We start from the raw sequence: 21,383 nt of genomic DNA, 5'->3' as shown, positions 1-21,383 counted from the left end.
TTCTTTTTATGGAAACTACAATAATAATTGTGCAGGGTGAGATTTTGAATGTGGATCAAATGCGTTTTATTGAGTATTCATAACTTGAAATTTATATATTATTTCATTTCGCTTACTTTGAATTATTTTATGTTAGGGAAATATTGAAATTCAGACATCACTGCAACTGTAGATTGTTAGTTGCCTACATTTGGCGCAACTGATGTTTATGGTTGTAAATCGGCATGTAAAGTAAAATACTATCGAATTATACTCAGTACACTAAACTTAAACTTCAGCATGTTTATTTTAGCTTATTCATTTATTTACATAAATTACCTCGAAAGAGATAATTTATTTTAAAAGGCCATTGGCACAGAAAGAACATTTTTTCAAATCTTCGTATTCTGTGCGCCCGAAAGAGACACGACTTGTTGAAGGTTGACACTTTCGTCAGTTGTCAGTTATCATTCCGGCGTTCATTTTCTTTTTAATCGATATAAGAGCGGTAACGCCAAAGTGCCGAAGTTTCTTTTTGTTTGTAAACGTAAATCAGTCAAAATACAGACGTAAGTACCATATACCCTAATAATATGTACTAATGAATTGGTAAGTAGTTTCTAATACTCATTTCCGTAGCTTAAAGATGGCCAGAGGTGGGATGCGTGGCCGGGGCGGCATGAACCGGAATGTTGGCGGCCGGCCTCCATTTAAAGTTAAAATGTTTTTGCCGAGGCATCCATTTGACCTGGCACTTTGCGAAACTTCGTTTCCTCGTACCAAAGCAGCTCCAGACGACACAGCTTTTACTCAAGCTTTATTAAAAAGGAACGCCGATCTGTCACCTACACCTGGAGAACAAACCGCTATTTTGAACTTGGTTACTAAAATTCAGACAGTTTTGGACAATTTGGTAGTTGCACCAGGAAACTTCGATGCATGTGTAAGTTGAATAATGTTTATATTATTAACATAACCTCAATTTGTAAGAAACTATTTTTGCAGTGGCGGCTCGTGACTACTAAAAGATAAATTTCGTCAGTAGCTGGACAACCCTTTTTGGGTCCTGGCTTGTTCTAGGATTTTCCGCCATTCAGTTCTGTTCCTTGCTTTGTTCTTCCAGTTGGTAATCTCGAAGTGTTTTCAGATCTTGTTTCACTTGTTCCATGTATCTAAGTTTGGGTCTTCCCTCTGACCTTCTCCCTACTGGTATTTGCCTCATTATATGTTTTGGTCTCCAACCTCCGTTCAACATGACCCATCCGGTTTTATCAGGGTTTTGTATATTTTGCATTTGGTTTTTTTCGTGATGTTGTTAGATCTTAGATGTTTAATTAGTCCATTATATGTTTTATTAGCAATATGTATTCTTCTCCTAACTTCTTCGCTGACATTGTTATCTGCGGTAACTAGTGAACCTAGATATGTAAAAAATTTTACGGTTTCGATGTTATAGTCTCCTATTGTCATATTCTGTAGGTTTCTTTGGCCTGTCGATTTGCTTTGGTTTTTATTTCATTAATATTTAGGCCACTGTTTTGTGCCACTCTTTCTATCGCATTAAATGTTTCTATCATTTCTCTTTTGCTTCTAGCTATGATATCAACATCATCTGCAAATGCTAATATTTGTACACTTTTTGTTATTATTGTTCCTCTGGTACTCCTCATTATTTTTTCTAATGTGATGTTGAATAGAATACAGGATAGGGCATCTCCCTATAAGTAGATAAATTTACCATAAGTAGATACAGTAGACTCCCGTAAGTTCAGTCTCCGCTTAGTCCGGCCGGCTCTCTGAGCATTAGTCACACACTTTGCACATCAAAAATCATTAGAAAAGAAAATTCAGAAAAAAATTACTGACTTTTTTTAAGTGTTAAGAAGCCAAACCACCAATGTACAATAATATTTTTAAATTTTATTAGGCCTAGAGTTCTTTAAGTATTGTTTTATAGTATTTTTGTAACGGTCTATCTTTTCATATATTATGTTAAATATATGTCAGAGTATTCCTCTGTGTTGTCTTCTACTTAATGTACAAGTGTTTTGTTTTTACTAGATCCATACAAACAATAAATGGGCATTTTTTAGATAAGCATCGGTTAGTTCGGCCACTTTTAAGTTCGGCCTAGGGTCCGGTCCCGAGGTGGCCGAACTTACGGGAGTCTACTGTATACCCTTAACACAACTTAATAGGTAAATTTACTGGATACTGGATGAAAAAAAAATTTTTTTTTCGTTTTTTGACACAATTTTTTTATAATTGACATTTGTGTATAATTAGATGATCGCATGGATAAAGAATTATGAAAATAAGGCAAGGCATATATTTATTTTTTCGTAAATATGCACTAAATCAATAATACCATGTCTTGCCATGTAGAATCGCTCCCAAACAAAGTGCACACGAAACAGAAAAATGCATTTTTTTTATCACATCGCACCTTGAAAACAAAAGTGGCATTATCCCAAAAACTAAATATTTCAGTATGACCGTTTAAGTTTTTCGAAGAGTTCTGTAATGGATAGTGAACTAAAATAACCGAATTAAATACTATAATTAATGTTATTCAACAGTTTGATTAAAGCACAGTTAGCTTCTACCGAAGAAGGCAAATTAATAATGTAACTACTAATTTAAAAAAAAAATCTTTAAAAAAAATTCCTTATAGTGCCACTTTTGTTTTACATAAAAGTTCTGATTATTAGAATAAAAAGTCAAGTTAATATTTACCTTATGATAGAAAAACAGAAAAATAAAACGGAATTGTGTCATATTAAAAAGAACAATCGTTTATTTGGTAAAAGTAAACAAACTATTATTAATACTTAATGAAACTTAACATTTTCTCGAAATTTAAATAATTAAAAAACTTAAATATTATCCAAACATACTTTGATAATAGGATTTGTAATAATTGGGAATCAAGCCAGCATCAATAAGACTTCTTTACATCATCTTTCTTTCTCTTTGATATATCCAATTTACGCTGATACAGAGGTTTGATTTCTGAAGGACGACTATTTCTATTGGTTCTTTTATTTAAGTCTAAGCTCTTTAAAATCATCAAAGTAAGATGTTTTGTAGCTAATTTTTATCTTTTCATGTTCGGTTTTCTCAACTTTGATTACTTTTAAATCAGACAGTTTTACAACTTGGCCATCTACGCTCTTATTCAGCCTCAGAACCAGTAATTGTTTTATATCCAAGAAATCGCCATAGCTCATTTCATTTACAGCGAAAGGTGTCCCTCTTTTTTTGCGCTTCGAATAGCACAAACATATAGCGAAGGTACATATATTGGTCCTGACTTAAGACATTTTTTGACTTGTTTTTCAATCAAAGAATGTACAGCATCTCCTTCGTTCTGAGTATGACCAGGTATTAAAAATTTGTGGGTAATAGATTTTATTTTTAAATTTAGGACAGCATGTATGTACATCCCAATAATGAACTGGTTTTTTTGCTGTCCACAACAGTTATCAGAATATCAGAATATATTATATGATAATATTGGTATTCAGAAAAATATAAAACGTGTATTTTTGCATAATATTTCACCATGAATTTTTTCAAAGTTTTAAAATTGGTGAATCGCACCTTTAAAAATAAAAAACCGCATTTTTTCGGTTGTTTTCTCGTTTTTTGATACAATTTTATACATATTTGTCAAAAAAGGTAACACCGTCACTCGAGTAGGTAAAAAACTGAAAAATAATTTAGGTTTGCTTAATAAAAAATTTTTGTAATGCCATCCATTTTAAAGATACAGGGCGTTGAAGAAAACAAAATTTTACACATTTTTTACGATTTTGCCGAAACTACTGGCAACATTGTAATAAAATTTGGCGAGTTTTAAGAGGTAGTTGTTGTGCATTTTTTGACATACAACTAAGAATTTTATAGTTATCATTGGCGCGCATAGGGGTAATGGTCTAAACTTTTTAAAGAAAAAAATATAGTACGCCACTGACATATTTCAAATTAACAATCGTTTTTAAATTCCTCGTTTAATTTGTGACAAAAAATCTATTTTCCTATTTTTTCATACGACGCGCCATTTTTATTCAAAAAATAAACATCTTACAAAGTATTCGAACTTCTATGAAATAATATACTATTATTATTAGTTTCTACATCTACATAAACTCGTACATCCATTATAAAAACTAATTCGAATACTTTGGAAGCGTTACGATATTTTATTTTTTGCAGCAAAATAGCGCCTCGTATGAAAAAATGGGAAGATAGTTTTTTTATCGAAAATTGAACGAGGAATTCAAAAATGATTGTTAATTTGAAATATGTCAGTGGCGTACTATCTTTTTTTCTTTGAAAAGTTCAGACCATTACCCCTAAGCGCGCCAATGATCAATATCAAATCCTTAATTGTATGTCAAAACATGCACAATAACTACCTCTTAAAACCCGCCAAGTTTTATTATAATGTTGCCAGTAGTTACAGCAAAATCCTAAAAAATGTGTAAAGTTTTGTTTTCTTCAACACCCTGTATCTTGAAAATGGATGACGTTACAAAAAATTTTTATTAAACAAACCTCAATTATTTTTCAATTTTTTACCTACTTTTTTTACAATTTTTTTCACTGACTTGTTACCTTTTTTGAAAAATATGTATGAAATTGTATCAAAGAATGAAAAAAAAGAAGCTATTTTCTTGTGGCATTTTTATAATCAAGTATATTCAAATGGGAAATAAGCCACAATTTTACCTAAAAATGATTTTATTAATTTTATTAAAAATGATTTTTTGTGGCGGATATTCTTGAGTTGGGATTGATTTCATGTAATCGAATGAACTATCTTTTAGTAAAGTCGTCCCAGGAACGCAACTCATCAATATTGGCAATATCATTTTAAAGTCGTCTACTTTAAAATGTATAATACGTGTCTGAATTGCAGATATAAATGAGTCAGATTAAATAAATTATTAGAAGAATTTTTTACTAAGCAACACCATTTTTGTTTATTTAGTATTATTTTGTATTTTGACAACGACACCCGACTTGGGCGTCAAAACGTTAATAAAATCATTTTTAGGTAAAATTGTGGCTTATTTCCCATTTGAATATACTTGATTATGAAAAAAAAGAACCGAAAAAATGCGGTTTTTTATTTTTAAAGGTGCGTTTCACCAATTTTAAAAATTTGAAAAAATTCAGGGTGAAACATTATGCAAAAATACACGTTATATATTTTTTTCGTGAAAACGAATGTCGTAGTTATTTTTTTATACCCATTTAAAATCTTAAAATCGTTCTAAAATTCAAATTTCCCGCCAAAAATTAAAAAAAAAATTTTATCGGACAGAACTTTTTAAAGCTTACAACTTTTTTATTTAAAGTTTTTCGCTAGTTCTCGATGCGGCTGAGATAAGAAATAAAAACCCTAATTAGGCTCTAGGTGGGTCACATGACCACCTACGGGGCTAAAAATTTCAGAAAGTTCAGAGAATTCGAATCGAGTTGGGGGCACTTTTCATCATCTTACCCGGCTAGGCCCTTTCAAATCAACACTTATAAGTTATAGATAAGCAACAACCATTCTAATGGTTTCTATTCAATTTTAATTCTAACACCAGACAAAGTCACATTCTAAAACACACCCGAGCCAAAGTTTGCCTGGCTCGGAATCTCATAAACCCCGGTGTCCGTTGTAAGCTGGCCACGTCTACCTTTTCCTATGCTTTTGAAGTCAAATCTCGAGCCATACGGAATGGTGCTTGGGCCACAGGAATTATTTGTTTTTTCGTGGATATTAAATGTATGTAGATAATCCATTGATATTAACCCTCGTAAAGTGGTGCTATGATTCTTACTTAAACAACGGTGCGGGGTGCATTTGCACCCCATCTGTATATCCATTTTTTATATTTGAACGTCGGGGAAATTGATTTGAAAGATAATTAGGACTTGTTTATTATAGTATGAAACATTAATTTTACAAAGTACCCATTTCTTCTTAAAAAAATATTATTATCGTTGAAAGATAAACACATGAAATTTTTCACAGAGTGAGCAACACAAAGTTTTTACACATAATACAGTTATGTCAGGACTTTCGGTCTTTTTTCTCTGACATAAGTAACACCGATCTTGTCCCGTAGCTCTGTTAGCTCCAAGTGGAACACCAGAAACGTCCAATTCAGGATATGAAATTTTCATAATTTGCACACTACAGTCATTTTTCCAAAAAATCACTTAAACGTAAAGAGTTTTAGATGCTGCAATGGGTGTAATGTGTTTAGAATTGAATTTAATGCGAATAAAAAAATGGACAAAAATAAAAAAAATTTATTAAAAAAGATAGGTGAGAAAAACGAGGTCTGGGGTGCAGCTGCACCCCGCACTGTCTTACGAGGGTTAAAAAAAGCATAATAAAAATAAAATTATTTTTATTGATCAATATATTTTTCAGAGCCAGTGCCATGGCTCGGTGGCCCCTTAAGACTAACCGCCACTGTATTTTTGTTTTATTAACTCCATTGAGTACAGCAATTTGCCCATTTGGGCATTAAGCATTTGCTGTGGCAAAAAATACAGACAAGTAGAGAGTTACTTCAGTGAGTAACCTCTTTACAATTCTAAAATTAAAATTTTATTAGCCTGAATACACTTGATTATTCCAATTGTCTATGCACTTCAAAGACATCCTGCACATTTAATTGTCTGACAAACGCATTAGGATGCACTAGCACTCGTTCACAGTATTTAACACTAAAATGTTGTATGGCTTCTTTCACATATTCTAGGGGGATGTTGTGTTGAATCACCTCGTTGGATACATAGTATGGCACACATCACCTTATTTTGAAATCTCTGTAAGACGTTTGTATTAGAGACGCTAGTAGTGTCCCATAGCTGAATCCCATAAGTCTATATGGGCTTGAGGATGGACTTGTAGAGTAAAATTTTGTTATCCAAAGGTAGTTTTTAATTGCATCCAATGAGCCAATACATATTTCTCAATTCAAGTCTCATCTGTTTTCGTTTGTTAAAAATATGTTTTTTTCAAGTTAGACAGCGGTCCAAGTGCATGCTGAGATAGGAGAGTAAGAAACTATTGATTGGGTGGTAACATAAATTAAATATTTGTTAAAAAAAATAATTTTTGTAATAAAAGTTAATTTTTTTAAATCTATGGTTCACTTTACCAAACTTTAAATTCATACTCAAATTTGATTTTTTTTTATAAAAGATTAAGTAATCGTGTTTACCAAAGACACTCTACTACTGATAGAAGAAAGAAAAAAGATCAAAGAAGAAATTCTACAAAAGGAAGGATCGGAAGAAGAGAGGGCACTTGAAAGGAAATACAAGGCAAAAAACGCAGAAGTAAAAAAACAAGCCAGAAAAGATAAAAGAAACTATATAAATGAGATGCTAAATATATCAGAAGAAGCAGCGAAAGAAAACGACTTACGAACACAATATACAATCATACGAAACTTAACAGGAAAAGCACAACGAAATATACGAGAAGTAAAGGATAAACAAGGAAATAGAATAAAAAATGAGAAAGAAATAATACAAAGATGGAAGGAATACTTCGAAGAGATATATGCTAAGCATGAAATAACTCAAATCATAGAAGATGAAGTAGAATCACCAGAGCTAGAAGTGAATATTGGAGAAATTACAATGGAAGAAATTGGAAACACTCTAAAACTACTAAAAAATGGCAAAGCCGCAGGAATCGACAATATACCCATTGACATAATAAAAGCAGACACCGAGCAGTCAGTAGAGATGCTACATACACTTTTGAATAAAATATGGACGGACGAAGAATTGCCAAAGGAGTGGAAAGAGGGATTGATTATAAAAATACCCAAAAAAGGAGACCTGAGCAAATGCAACAATTGGCGTGCAATAACACTACTAAGTGCCACATCCAAAGTGCTGACCAAAATCATTTTGGAAAGATTGAAGCCGAAACTAGATAAAAAACTGAGAAACAACCAAGCAGGCTTCCGTTCCAACCATTCCACTATTGATCACATTTGCACCCTTAGAATTATCTTGGAACAAACAAATGAATGGAATAAAGATATAGATGTGAGTTTTATCGACTTCGAGAAGGCCTTTGACCGTGTAAATAGGGCACAGATGTGGAAAATCCTTAGATTATATGGGATACCACAAAAAATCATAAACTTTATTAAACTCTTCTACGAAGGATACAAAGCCAAACTAGAACATTCAGGTGAAGTAACAGAAGAGATATCCATAGAAAGTGGAGTCAAACAGGGTTGTGTACTATCCCCTACCCTATTTCTTATTATGATAGATTGGGTAATGAGGAAAGTAATCGACGATCGAACAGGCATCAGGTGGAACCTTTTCAAACAGCTAGAAGATCTCGAATTTGCAGATGACATCTGCCTTATAACTGAACACCGAAATCATATGCAAGCAAAAATTGACAAATTGGCACAGTACTCCGACACGATCGGACTTCGAATAAACACAGAAAAAACTAAACTTCTAAAAAATAATAACCATCCAAATAATAAAATAATGATAAACGGTAAAGAAGTAGAAGAGGTAGACAAGTTCACATATCTGGGATCTGTCATGGAAAGGAGCGGGGGGTGTAAAAAGGATATACAGACGAGAATAACAAAGGCGCAACACGCATTCAACGCTTTAAATAAAATTTGGCAAACAAACGAAATATCGGAAACAACAAAAATTAAAATCTTTAACAGTTGCATTAAAAGTATACTGCTCTATGGAGCAGAAACATGGAAACAGGACGAAAATACAACTAAAAAACTACAAACATTTGTAAACAAATCTCTAAGAAAAATCCTAAAAATATACTGGCCAAATAAAATAACTAATACAGAACTATGGGAAAGGACAAAGCAAACTAACGTATCTACTACAGTCAAGGAAAAAAAATGGAAATGGATCGGCCACACTTTAAGGAAAGACCAAAGCAGCATAGCAAGACAAGCACTTGAATACCAACCAGAGGGAAAAAGAAAGAGGGGCAGACCAGACAACAGCTGGAAAAGAACAACAACGAGAGAACACGAAAAAATTGGACTAAGATGGGGCGAAGTCAAAAAGAGAGCAAAAGATAGAAGAGAGTGGAGGGAATTAGTTCACAATTTATCCAGAGAATAAAAACAAAAGAAGATGCGCTGTCCCGGCCAGACAGCAATCTTACACTTTTGGCCAAGAAACGCATAAGCGCCCAATACTCCACAAGGAGGGATGGAACGAGAGAGAAGTAATCGTGTAGGGAAAAAATAAATATGTCAAAAACCCAAACGAACTAATTTTTTTGAAGCCGGACCTGTTTTTGTTCTAGTTTGAATAAATCAGTTGATTAGGTGGTAATAGTGTAACGATTACCCAAAATAAGAGACACATCGATCTGACCGTTCAAAAATTATGACGAATACAAATTTCTGTCAAAATGCGAAACTCGCCCTGTATATTATTAAACAATGGGAGCAGACACTTTTTAATGGTGATTTGTGATTCCCCATAGGTGCCTCTACACGAGGTAGGAGTATGTACAGTTCCTCATGACTCACCCTGTATTAAATCTTATATATTTTTAACATTGTTTCTACCTATTTTCAGATTTATAAAATATCCATGTCGTATCATTTATTCATATCTCTGTTGGATGTGAAAAGGGGGTCAAGTCATAAAAGGTGAAAACGAGAAAAATAATTTTAAAAATTTTTTACAGAAAAATGATTATTTTTTGTTGAGTATTTGGGAGCAAAATATATATTTAAAGCGATATTTGTTTGACTTACCTCTTTTTTCACAGTTTCAACTCTTTTTGTTTCATAATGTATTATGTTTTCAATCTGTTGCATTATTTTGCCGGTTATTATGCGCTTATCACTGTAAAAATTAATACAGTATACTCTCTCTATAATGTACATAGGTATTATGAGGTTTCGCTTAGAATGAGGTACATTAGGTGTCCCATGAAATTTCTATTGAACTATAACCCCTGTAACGAGGCATATTCGGTTATAACAAGGGAAAATGAGATGGAAGAACATGTTTCTTTACCTGTTTTTGGCGAGGTGACGTCTATAAATAAAAACCCCAGCTACCTATATACAGAAAGACCTAAAATATGTGTGCTTATTGAGACCAGTGATGTAATAAACTCCACCTCCTGTCAACTTATTCCTGTTTATCCACAGACTCTTTTTCAAAAGTGCCATTCAAACAATATTAACACCTTCAGCAATACGCTAGCTCACAAAATTTTCATTCTGGGCCAAAATGTTTGTTTTGGGTGAATGGGTTCAAATACTTGTATGTAATACTACATAACATGTATATATGTACTACAATAACATTTTTCATATGAATTTCTAGTTACATACAACCTATCTTTTCATGTCTAAGTCCAAACCCAGTTATACCAGGAAATTGACTCAGGCCAAAACTAAAAACTTAAGAAAGTGTGTCCTTTTAGGAGACACAACAGATCGAACACAATGAGCCATGTGTATCTTTTTCGGTACACAGAGTTGAGGACAGTGTGTATCTAAAAGGATACACTGGCGCTGAGGGTGTTAAGCATCTTATATTGCTCAGAATCGCTTCACTATAGGAAGTTAATGTTTCAGAAAAGTACATATTCATATGTATGCACAATATTATTATTATTTGATATAATGAGATCAACTTCTAACGAGGTAATTAGTCTGCCATTTCAGTTCTCGTCTACAGAGGGTCTACTGTAATTTAAAATTACCAAAAAAAAGAAAAGTACATAGTTTTAAAACAGTTTTTAAAAAGTAAATAGTGAAATTTCTAAAAAATTGACATTGACTACAGTGAAACCTCGATTATCCGTCAGGGCACCGGACCAAGGGTATGACGGATAATCGAAAAGACGGTTAACAGAACATTAAAAAAAATTGAAAATTGATAGTACAACTCTCAAATTTGATTTACATATATGTTTTGTTATACAAGAAAAAAGGAATTTGTGTTCGTACAATCAAATCAATTTGGTTTAAAATATTCTGAAATCTTTGTTTGTTTTACTGATGCTTCACATTTTTCTTAATCCTCGTAAGATCATGCAATCTACTTTATTGGCTTCTTCTTGTCAAGAATACCACTCGATGAATTGTTGCATGTGCGATGAAGCTTCTGTAGCTTCTTTACGCAAATCTTTGTCAGTTGCAATAACATCATTGACATTTTCAGCTTCTGAAACTGTTTTCGTCCGCCTCTTTTGCCATTTCAATGATTTCATCATCTGCCCGCAATCGATAGCCGTTTGCATCCTTATCACAATATTAACAATTCGTTTATGTCATCTTTAGCCAATAAAAACAAAACAGCCATTCAGCCATAACTTCATTTGTTACCACACTGTACATTTCAGCGAATTTCGTTTGGCTTATCGCAATGCTCAAATAAAATGAATTGATGACCCAATTTTTGCTTATGTAGTCAATACAACTTATGTACGGACCGTGACGGTTAATGGAGAGACGTATAATCGAGGTTCCACTGTATTTACAATCTGGCAACTGGTGCTTTTAGGGTTCTGTCTGACACTATTGCTTAATCCTCCAGTAGACATGTCTCGTAAAGTTACATGAGTGGACACGCTGCAGAAAAATATCAAAAATTTGTTAGAATAACAAAACAAAAGCGTTATTTTTAACTATGACCTTAACACAATGTAACAAAGACTCAGGCACAAAATAAAAAAACCACCAGTCAGTCTCACAATATAATCTGAACAAAAAAATGTTCAGTAAAAAAAATTTCACAAACATCGCAAAAGTAAAATGCCTAAATACAAGATAATTGAATTAGTCTTGTAAACACACATTACACGGAATTTTTTTCTGAGTTTGATTTTTGCAAAAAAGAATTATTGGACTCACTTCAACTCTCAATATCAAACTGATAAACGCTTCAGAAAATGCAATAGCCACAGGTATTATTTTAAAGATAGTCACTTGCACATATCTAAGTCGATAGTGGTGTGTATGAAAGAATATTGGTTAAAGCAGCTTTACATCTATGCTATGCAAGTCCGTCTTGCATGGCATATCTCTTACCTAGCCTGACCTTTTTACATCAGAGCTATTTCTGTGCAATTTTTGATACCACTTTGATTGCTGCCAACAAAAGAAATATACCAAAAGATTAACTTCACATATTTTCACTTGGAAATTTCTGTCCAACATTAAATATATTCAAGTATAAATCACAAATTATTATTACTTCTAATAAATAACATTTAAATTTAAACAATAAAGTTAAGTTTTATTCTAAACTATAAATTTTGTTATATTGGCAGCATGAAATTTGACAACTTGCATGAAAATAGTGTGAAAAATAGAACATGTTTTAATTTTTCGTCTAGCACAGGAATTTCATGGAAATAGTGTGTGGGCATGTGCAGTTGCATATTCTGCCTTACATGGCTCTTGCCTAGCATGAAAATAGCATAATGTAAAACTGTCTTAAAACATGTTAAAACTTTAAAATGCGGCACAGAGTACAGCAATGTGGACACCGGGGGTTAATCTGTTAAAGGCAATTGCCAAACAATTTTCTAATAATTATAATAGACATTAAGTCCTTTCGTGACCAGGAAACCTTCCAATATTTTATTGCGCAATTTAATTGTACAGGTAGAGTTTCGGTACAGTTCGTTCAAGGCATCAATCAAAGTAATATTTATATTAGTGTTCTCTAGAACTTCCTATTGCCTTATATTGGGTGTAATTAAAACAAATGGTGTATAGAACAATATTATTTATTTGTTGGAGCCGATGTATATCTTACATTTATACTCCAAGGTATAATAAGCTAGAAATAGACCATGTTCAGGATACTCAAAGATCCAGGTAGCTGACTACGTTTTTAGTTATTGTAGACCTATAGGAAGAAAACCTACCTGTTTCCTGCATTATTAACAATTTAGTGCAAAAATCGCGATTTTTTGCACCCCATTCTAAAGCTACATAGTTGATCTAAAATTGCAAAATTTAATTTTTTAGAACATTAAAAAACCTTTAAAATGCCGATTTTTGAGAGTTAAATTTGTTGCTACGCAAACTGCAAAATAAGTGAAAATCGTTATTTGTTAATAACTTTTACTAAAACTACCTTAGAACTTTAGTGTTTCACCCAAAATTGGGTATTGGCGTACTTAACAAACCTTCAAAATTTGAGACTGATCCATTAATTAGTTTAAGAGTTATTCTAATTGTTTATCCCAGAGACCTTTATTTTGCAATAACATAAGACAGAAAATAATGAAGATAGGGCAATTCTGACTATGCCAAATGAAAGTAGAAATCTGATTCTATCAAAATGTACTAAAAAAAGATCAAAAATTATCTAATATAGTCAAAAATCTTAATGCCAAATTTGTGAATTTTTTTAGTTTATAAACATTTAGAATAACTTTAAAAATATTGTCAGTAGAAAAAATCATTTTACATATTAGAAAAGCTGGTATTTTACACGAATTTTTAAAAATGTAGTTCAATTGGTGACTAGTCATGGTAAGTGAAGGGGGAGCTGGGAGCCGACAAATGCACTAGTTCAAAAACTAAAAATCTGGATCTACTGAATATATTTTGATCGTTATTTTTTTAATCTGTATGTAATTTTTCTGTACATTACAAATATGCAATTTGTCTAGACATTTATTAATTAATAAACATAAACAGTCTAATTTGTTTAAACAATTTTTGAAAAAATAATTTTTTCCCAAAAATCCATGATTTTAATCATACTATCGTTATATTAATCATAGAAAAAGTTAAGGTATACTTTAATAAATAAATTATCTTCAATAAATAATTATCCAATAAGAATCATTTATTTATTAAAGTGTACTTAAAGTTTTTCTATGATCATTAATGATACTATGATTAAAAAAATAGATTTTTGTAAAAAAAATATTTTTTCAAGAATTGTTTAAACAAATTAGACTGTTTAAATAAATTTATAAACAAATTGCATATTTATAATGTACGTAGAAATTACATACAAATTAAAAAAAGAAAGATCAAAATCCATTGAGTTGATCCGGAGATACAGAAAATTATATTCGTTTGAAATTGATTTTTCGGTATTTTAACTCGGTGGATTTGTAGGTTCCCCCTAGTAATCGTTGAACTACCTTTTTAAAAAATCGTAGAGGGTGCTGTGAAGGTACAATGTTTGTGCAAATTTTTTAAGAAAAAATACAAATCCCATTCTTTAAAATGGCATTAATGAGATTCCTTAATTATTATAAACAAATTAGCTGTGAAAAAAATATGGCTAACTTTGTCCCAAATGAACCCAGGCTAATTTTTTTTTTGAAAATTCGTCTTAAAGTACTATCTTTTCGAATATATAAAAAGATTGTTTCTACGGACAACATTTTTAAAGTTATTTTAAGCGAGGGACTCCACTTGCGATTTTCTAGTCGCGTGATTGTTTTGTCGCGAGGATTGAATACATTGTTTCAAATACAAGTCAATCCACGATTATTTAGTCGCAAATGGATTGACTTGTATTTGAAACAATGTGTTCAATCTTCGCTACAAAACAATCGCGCGACTACAAATCGCAAGTGGAGTCCGGCGCTAAATGTTTATAAACTACGAAATTTCAAAAACTTGGCATTAGCATATGTGCCTCCTGATTAGAGACTAATAAGTTTCGAAACCGGTAGAGGTGCTTGCTGCACTCTCTGATTGAACTAGAATAATGATGCGGCTGTAGTTTCGTATTGCAACGAAATTGAAAATGGATATTTATTTTTGAAATAGAATTACTCTTACTAATTAATGGATCGGTCTCAAATTTTGAAGGTTTGTTAGTACGCCAATACCCAACTTTTGGTGAAACATAAAGTTCTTAGGTAGTTTTAGTAAAACTTATTAACAAATAACGATTTTCATTTATTTTGCAGTTTGTGTAGCAACAAATTAACTTTTTAACTTTTAAAAGTCGGCATTCTGAAGGTTTTTCAATGTTCTAAAAAACTGAATTTTGTAATTTTATGTCAACTATTTAGCTTTTGAATGGAGTGCAAAAAATCGAAAAAAACGCGATTTTGACATTAAATTGTTAATAATTAAAAAACGGACGCGAACTCTAGGCAGGAAACAGGTAGGTTTTCTTCCTATAGGTCTACAATAACTAAAAAAGTAGTCAGCTACCTGGATCTTTGAGTGTCCCGAGAAAATCCTTATTACTCTGGACTATTAAGACTATTTTTAGTTCATATGTATATGATTCTTATATAAGATTTTTTTATTTTAGCAACTTGATGAAGTCCGACAAGTAGGTTCCTTCAAAAAGGGAACTATGATAGCAGGGCACAACATTGCAGATATTGTTGTCATTCTAAAAACTCTTCCTACCCGTGAAGCTGTAGAAGCCCTTGGCAACAAAGTTCGTGACGACCTCAGGAATCTAATGAAAAATGAAATAGTACAAAAGGGAGAACAGCTTGCACATACCACTAATGAAAGGGGTATAGAAATTCGTAACGCATTTGCATGTGTGAGAGTAATGGTTACTACATTGCATCATAATATCAGAAAGTTGGATCCAGAGATTCATTTAGATCAAAAAATCATGTTGAGTCATCTGGCGGCAATCCGTCACAGCAGATGGTTTGAGGAAAATGCTCGCCATTCGTCAATTAAAGTTTTGATTCGTTTATTGAGAGACGTAAGAAGTAGAAATGAAGGTTTTGAGCCATTGACACCTTGGATGTTGGATTTATTAGCTCATTTTGCTATAATGCACAATCCCAGTCGCCAAGCCTTGCCTCTTAATGTTGCTTTTAGAAGAGTCTTCCAGCTTTTAGCAGCTGGTCTCTTCCTACCAGGATCGGCAGGTATCACTGACCCCTGTGAAGGAGTTAGTTTGAGAATTCATACAACAATGAGCTTGGAGCAACAGGATATCTGTTGTTTAACTGCTCAGTCAGTAGTAAGAGTTTTAGCTCATGGTGGATATAAACACATCCTCGGTTTGGAAGGAAACGCAAATATAGCACAAGAATTAACGGTTTGGGATGGAATTGTGGTTTCCCCATTAGATAAGGCTTACGAGAATCCCCCAGAAAGGAAGGAAGGAGATGAAGATGAGGATATGGAAGCAGATGGTGATGAAAGTATGGAGACTCAAGATGCTTGATCTGTGTGAGAGTATTATGTGGATATTTGTGGTAATTAATAATAATTGTGTTCTCTGTCACTTTCATTTGAGTAATGAGACTTGGTTTTCTATCAATCTCTTTTAATGGATAAGAATTTGAATTTTTCATATGATTTGCTTTAACAGTAATACCTAAATGTAAAATAATATAATACTATGTTATTTCCGTTAACGGCAAAAATTTGATTTTGTAAGATGTGTCTTTGTGATACAATAAACATTTTTTTTTATTTAATGTATTAATGAATTATTATTTATTAGCTGTCTCTTAGGAGATCATTCCCAGCATTTTGAGATGGTAGTGATCACTATTTGTTGACATTTTCTACAGCCTTTAAAGGTCTTTGCTTAAAAGTTTTCTCGTTCATTGTCATTTTTACTTTATCTTACTACATATTGTAGTATAATAGATAAAGTTATAGGATTGTGCAAAAAATTCACATTTCACTTATTCTCGACGTTTTGAGTCGCCCTGAGTCTAAAAAGCAAAAAAAAAAGAATGTGTGTGTACTTTGTACGCACGTGATTTATACTTCTATTATTATGATTTCAACGAAATTAATATACCTAACAGGTTATTTGTATTTGTTTTAAATATTAAACTAACTTTCTTTACCTACCACTTTTAAAATTTTTTATTAAAACGATACCAAAAATATAATAAAAAAAATATGAATCGTCCGGGATTTGAACTCGGGACCTCTTGATCTCCGGTCACACGCTCTACCACTGCGCTATCTCCCTTTTTGCTTTGACAGGTTACAAGATTTCTCATACATACTGACAAATTTAATACAAAAATACTTTAAATAATATACTTACTATTATTATAAAATATCTTATTCCCGAGGAAGACAAATCCAAAGACACAAAAATTATAATAAATAATTAAAATAAAAATGTGTACCATTTTTATTCAGTTGCAATGCGAAGGCAAAACAATCTTACTTTTCAATTAGAATACGGAGTGCAGTCCAGTCCCTTGAACCGCGATTTTCGGCTCTTATTGGAGCCTTCATCGGAAGGAACGTAGGCACTGTTCTCCATATTTTAACTGATTCGTATCGAGAGGTTTTCCCACCCATTGCAACTGAAGTGATGATAGTAGGTGGCTAGCGCCATCTGGCATTGAAAGACGAAGTAGTTTTCAATCCGAATAGTAAATTATTAATATTGAAAATATTAAAAATATTACTAAAAGATTTTTAAATTGAAAACTTATTGGTACACTTTCCTGGTGACATCGCCAAGACTTCTACAATTTGCAAGTCAAATGGATGCTGCAGTGAAGACGAGAGGGAAGGAATTCTACACTATGCAATTCACATCCCCCGTCTGCAGCTGGTAAAGTTCCAACGGAAAAATGCACCTAGTTACTCTACGGAGTAATACGACTATAAAATAAAAATGTATACCATTTTTGGTATACATACAAAATTACAAAATAAAAAATACAAAATGGACCGATTTCGATGAAATTCGGTATGAGTAAGTTTAAAAGAATTTTGTCGAGAAACTAAGCTTTTAAAATTAATCTCTGAAGGGGGGGGGCCGAAATAGGGGGTTTATTGACCTAAACAAATGAAACTTGGTGCAAAGTTAGCTCATCGATGAGCGAATGGAAATACGGAATTTGACATTTCCAACTTCAAAATGGCGACCGCCCACCATTCAAATTTCCTTACCTATCTAAAAACCTATTTAAGATATAGTCGGAAAAATGAAAGAATACTCATGAACGAACATATAAAACACGCTGTATTTTCCTGTCACCGTGTCACAAAGAAAATTGCCCAGCGCAAGTACATGTATTAATTATTATTACATGTACTTGCGCTTGCCAATTTTTTGTGTGACACTGTGACAGGAAAATACAGCGTGTGTTATATGTTCGTTCACGGGTATTCTTTAATTTTTCCGGCTGTAAGTTTAATTTGAAACGGTCGTTATATAGCCAAAAGATGGGGCTATAAGGAGAATATTATCGTTTTTAAGAAATAGTTCTGGGTTGCCTATATTTAAGGCGCCAAAATTTGACATAACTTTGAACTAGATTTTCTCAAAAATTTTCGCCCCTTAGGAAGGGAGTTATGAATTTTTTATAAAAAAATATTCGAATGTTTGTAGCTTCCTCTGTAATAGAAACTAAAATTTGGAATTTGGTAGATATATGTGGTACTTTATTATCTATTATCATATTAAATTTTACCCAAAACCTGGCTTGTTTAACTGGAAACGAAAAAAAAATCTTAATTTTTTAGACATGCCCTGTATATTTTGAAAGAATACATTACCTTTCCAATAACATAAAACGTTGCTGTAACTTAAAAACTCGAAAAGTTACACTTTTTAGAAGTTTTGCTATAATCTTGTGTCGTGTGTCGTCTCACGCATAAATATGAGCGCGATCATAGAGCAGGGCGGATCTGTGAAAAACGTCTATTTTTGGATGTGCGAGGTGGCATTCGGATTTTTGCAGATAAAATTAGATAACAGCTTCAATAATAATAATTTACTTATGCTCCTTCTCAAATATGCCCGGAACATTAATAAAAAAATTAAAATATGTAAAAATTTAAAAAAACATCGATTTTTTTCTACTTTCTTTGCTTATAACTTAAAACGATTCATTTTGGAAAAGAATCTTGGGGAAATAAAATAAAGATAATTGAAGTTTGTATCATATACGTCCGGTTAAAAATGTCTTAAATTATTAAACTTTCTGCAAAATAGCAATAAATACAGAATAAGGGGGCAAAATAAGTCTGTTGTTATTCAATATTTTTTAACCACTTTGGTGGCACTTAGAACCTTAGTAATTCGTTTAGGAAATTCTTTGTAACAGACTTAAATCATGTTGAAAATTTCATTAAAATCGACCTAATAAATTTTGCATAATAAATTTGCAATCTAAATGTTTTTAAAAAAGTTCAAATTTTTTAAAATCTTTCTGAACAAAAAGTAGACCATTTAGAAGTTGGCTAATTTTTTTACATATAAAGAGGTGCTCTAACTATCTAGTACACTTTACAGAATTAAAATCGGATTATTAAAGGGGCCTCAGCAATGTTTTAAATTTAACAATTTTTTGGCTTATAAACAAATAGCTTTGTTTAATAATAAAAAATGTTTTATTCAATGTTTTCAACCACTTTGGTTGCACTTAGAACCTTCGTAATTCGCTTAGAAGATTCTTACAACATACTTAAATCGTCCACCAAATTTCATTAAAATCTACTTAATAGATTTTGCATAATAATTTTGCAATCTAATTTTTTTAAAAAAGATAAAAATTTTTAAAAACTGAACAAAAAATAGACCATTTAGAAGTTTGCTAATTTTTTTACATATCAAGAGGCGCTCTTCCTTTCTAATACACTTTACAGAATTAAAATCGGATTATTTAAGAGACCTCAGCACTGTTTTAAAGGTATAAACAATTTTTTGGCTTATAAACAACTACAGTGAGGACGTTTGAGTCGGGAATAAATTCATTTTTCAGTCATTTATCAAATAAACATTTTTTTCTGTTTTAGGACAACAGTAAAATGTATTTCGAATTAAATAAATTATACAGTTTCTTCTTTTTGTCTCAATTAATTAAAAAAAAATTGGGCATCCTGTATAAATAATTATGTTAATGTCTATATTAATGGATAGAAAATTAAATAACCTTTCGAATAAGCTAGCACACGACCCCTATTCTGATTTAAAAAGAATCATCGATTACGTCATCACACCCAGATGAATGACGGCACTAGTATATGCCAAAAAATTATAATTTGAATATAAAAAATCGACCTGTTTCGGGATTTATCTCCAGAGTCGCCCATTTTCCAGAAAATGAATTTATTCTAACTCAAATGTCCTCACTATATTTGTTTATAAGACAAAAAATTGTTTATAACTTTAAAACTGTGCTGAAGCCGCTTAAATAATCCGATTTTAGTTCTGTAAAGTGTATTAGATAGGTAGAGCGCCTCTTGATATTTAAAAAAATTAGCAAACTTCTAAACGATATACTTTTTGTTCAGAAAGTTTTTAAAAAATTTGAATTTTTTAAAAAAATTTAGATTGCAAAAGTATTATGCAATATCTATTACAGTGGAACCTGCTTAATTCGAAATCTTCTTTAATTCGAATTTTGATTCTGGTCCCTAGTATTTCCTATAATAAGTAATGGTAAAAAGTCGTGAATAATTCGAATTATATTTTGGATAATTCGAACTTTTCTGAATATCTTAAAATATTTTGTCATTACTGAGAAGCTAAATTCGAAAAAACAGCTAAAAATTTAGGATCTCTTTGGAAAAAAAGTCGGTCTTTTTTATAGCTTGCAAATGTTTTAATTGGTATTTTTGGCCGAATTTTGTTAGCCCATTTTTTTAGGTTGACAAAACTCGGGCAAGAATAGGAACAAAAACATCTCCAAGCGATAAAAATGACCAACTACTGTTTTTTCCTGATCAACCACTGATATTTATCATTTGCACATGTTTCTGTCGGTAATCCTTGTTTTTGTAGGTTCATTTTTTAATTCGAATTTTTGGATAATTCGAATTTTTTAACGGTCCCCTGAGATTCGAATTATCCAAGATTCACTGTATATCGATTTTAATGAAATTTGGTGGACGGATTAAGTATGTTGTAAGAATTTTCTAAGCAAATTACAACCCTATTTTGCAGATAGGGTAATAATTTAAAACATTTTAAACCAGTCGTATATCATACAAAATTCAATTGTCTTTATTTCATTTCCGTACGACTGTGTTCCGAAATGAATCGTTTTAAAGTTATAAGCAATAAAAGTAGAAAAATATCAATGTTTTTCGAAATTTTTAAATATTTTAATTTTTTTATTAATGTTCCGGGCATATTTGAGAAGGAGCATGAGTCAATTATAATTACTGAAGTTGTCACCTAATTTTATCTGCAAAAATCCGAATGCCACCTCTCACATCCACCTCAAAACAGATCCGCCCTGGTCTATCATAGAAATAGAATGAAATGCAAATATGTAAACTATTAATTTCTGAGAAAACATGAACTAATTTGAAAGGAAAGTATGACTAATATTCTATTGATTTATGCAATAATATACATATAGGGTGTTTGGATGTTCCCTAAAATATGGCATCGAACATTTTCTCAAAATCTATTGAAAATGTTACAAAAATATTTTTATAAAA

At 31.9% G+C, this 21,383-nt stretch overlaps 1 protein-coding gene across 1 annotated transcript; it reads left to right on the top strand.

Annotated features, from left to right (window-relative positions):
• The first annotated feature begins 397 nt into the window (after positions 1-397).
• On the top strand, positions 398-16,433 carry LOC114332475 (interleukin enhancer-binding factor 2 homolog). The gene is made up of 3 exons (XM_028282272.2): positions 398-548; positions 619-922; positions 15,289-16,433. Exons 2-3 carry the CDS (start codon positions 626-628, stop codon positions 16,171-16,173), a joined length of 1,182 nt encoding a protein of 393 aa, XP_028138073.1. The 5' UTR covers positions 398-548; positions 619-625; the 3' UTR covers positions 16,174-16,433.
• Positions 16,434-21,383: the final 4,950 nt, after the last annotated feature.

The sequence above is a fragment of the Diabrotica virgifera genome, chromosome 4 (genome assembly GCF_917563875.1).
Source record: "Diabrotica virgifera virgifera chromosome 4, PGI_DIABVI_V3a".
NCBI classification, from domain to species: domain Eukaryota; kingdom Metazoa; phylum Arthropoda; class Insecta; order Coleoptera; family Chrysomelidae; genus Diabrotica; species Diabrotica virgifera.
The sequence above is the reverse complement of the archived record's forward strand: the minus strand, read 5'-3'. Positions and strand labels throughout refer to the sequence as shown.

Excerpts from the sequence above, each read along its gene's own strand:
- LOC114332475 (XM_028282272.2), top strand. The coding sequence starts at position 626 with ATGGCCAGAGGTGGGATGCGTGGCCGGGGCGGCATGAACCGGAATGTT. Across the intron at positions 923-15,288 it reads CAGGAAACTTCGATGCATGT|CAACTTGATGAAGTCCGACA; the intron begins GTAAGTTGAATA and ends TTTTTATTTTAG.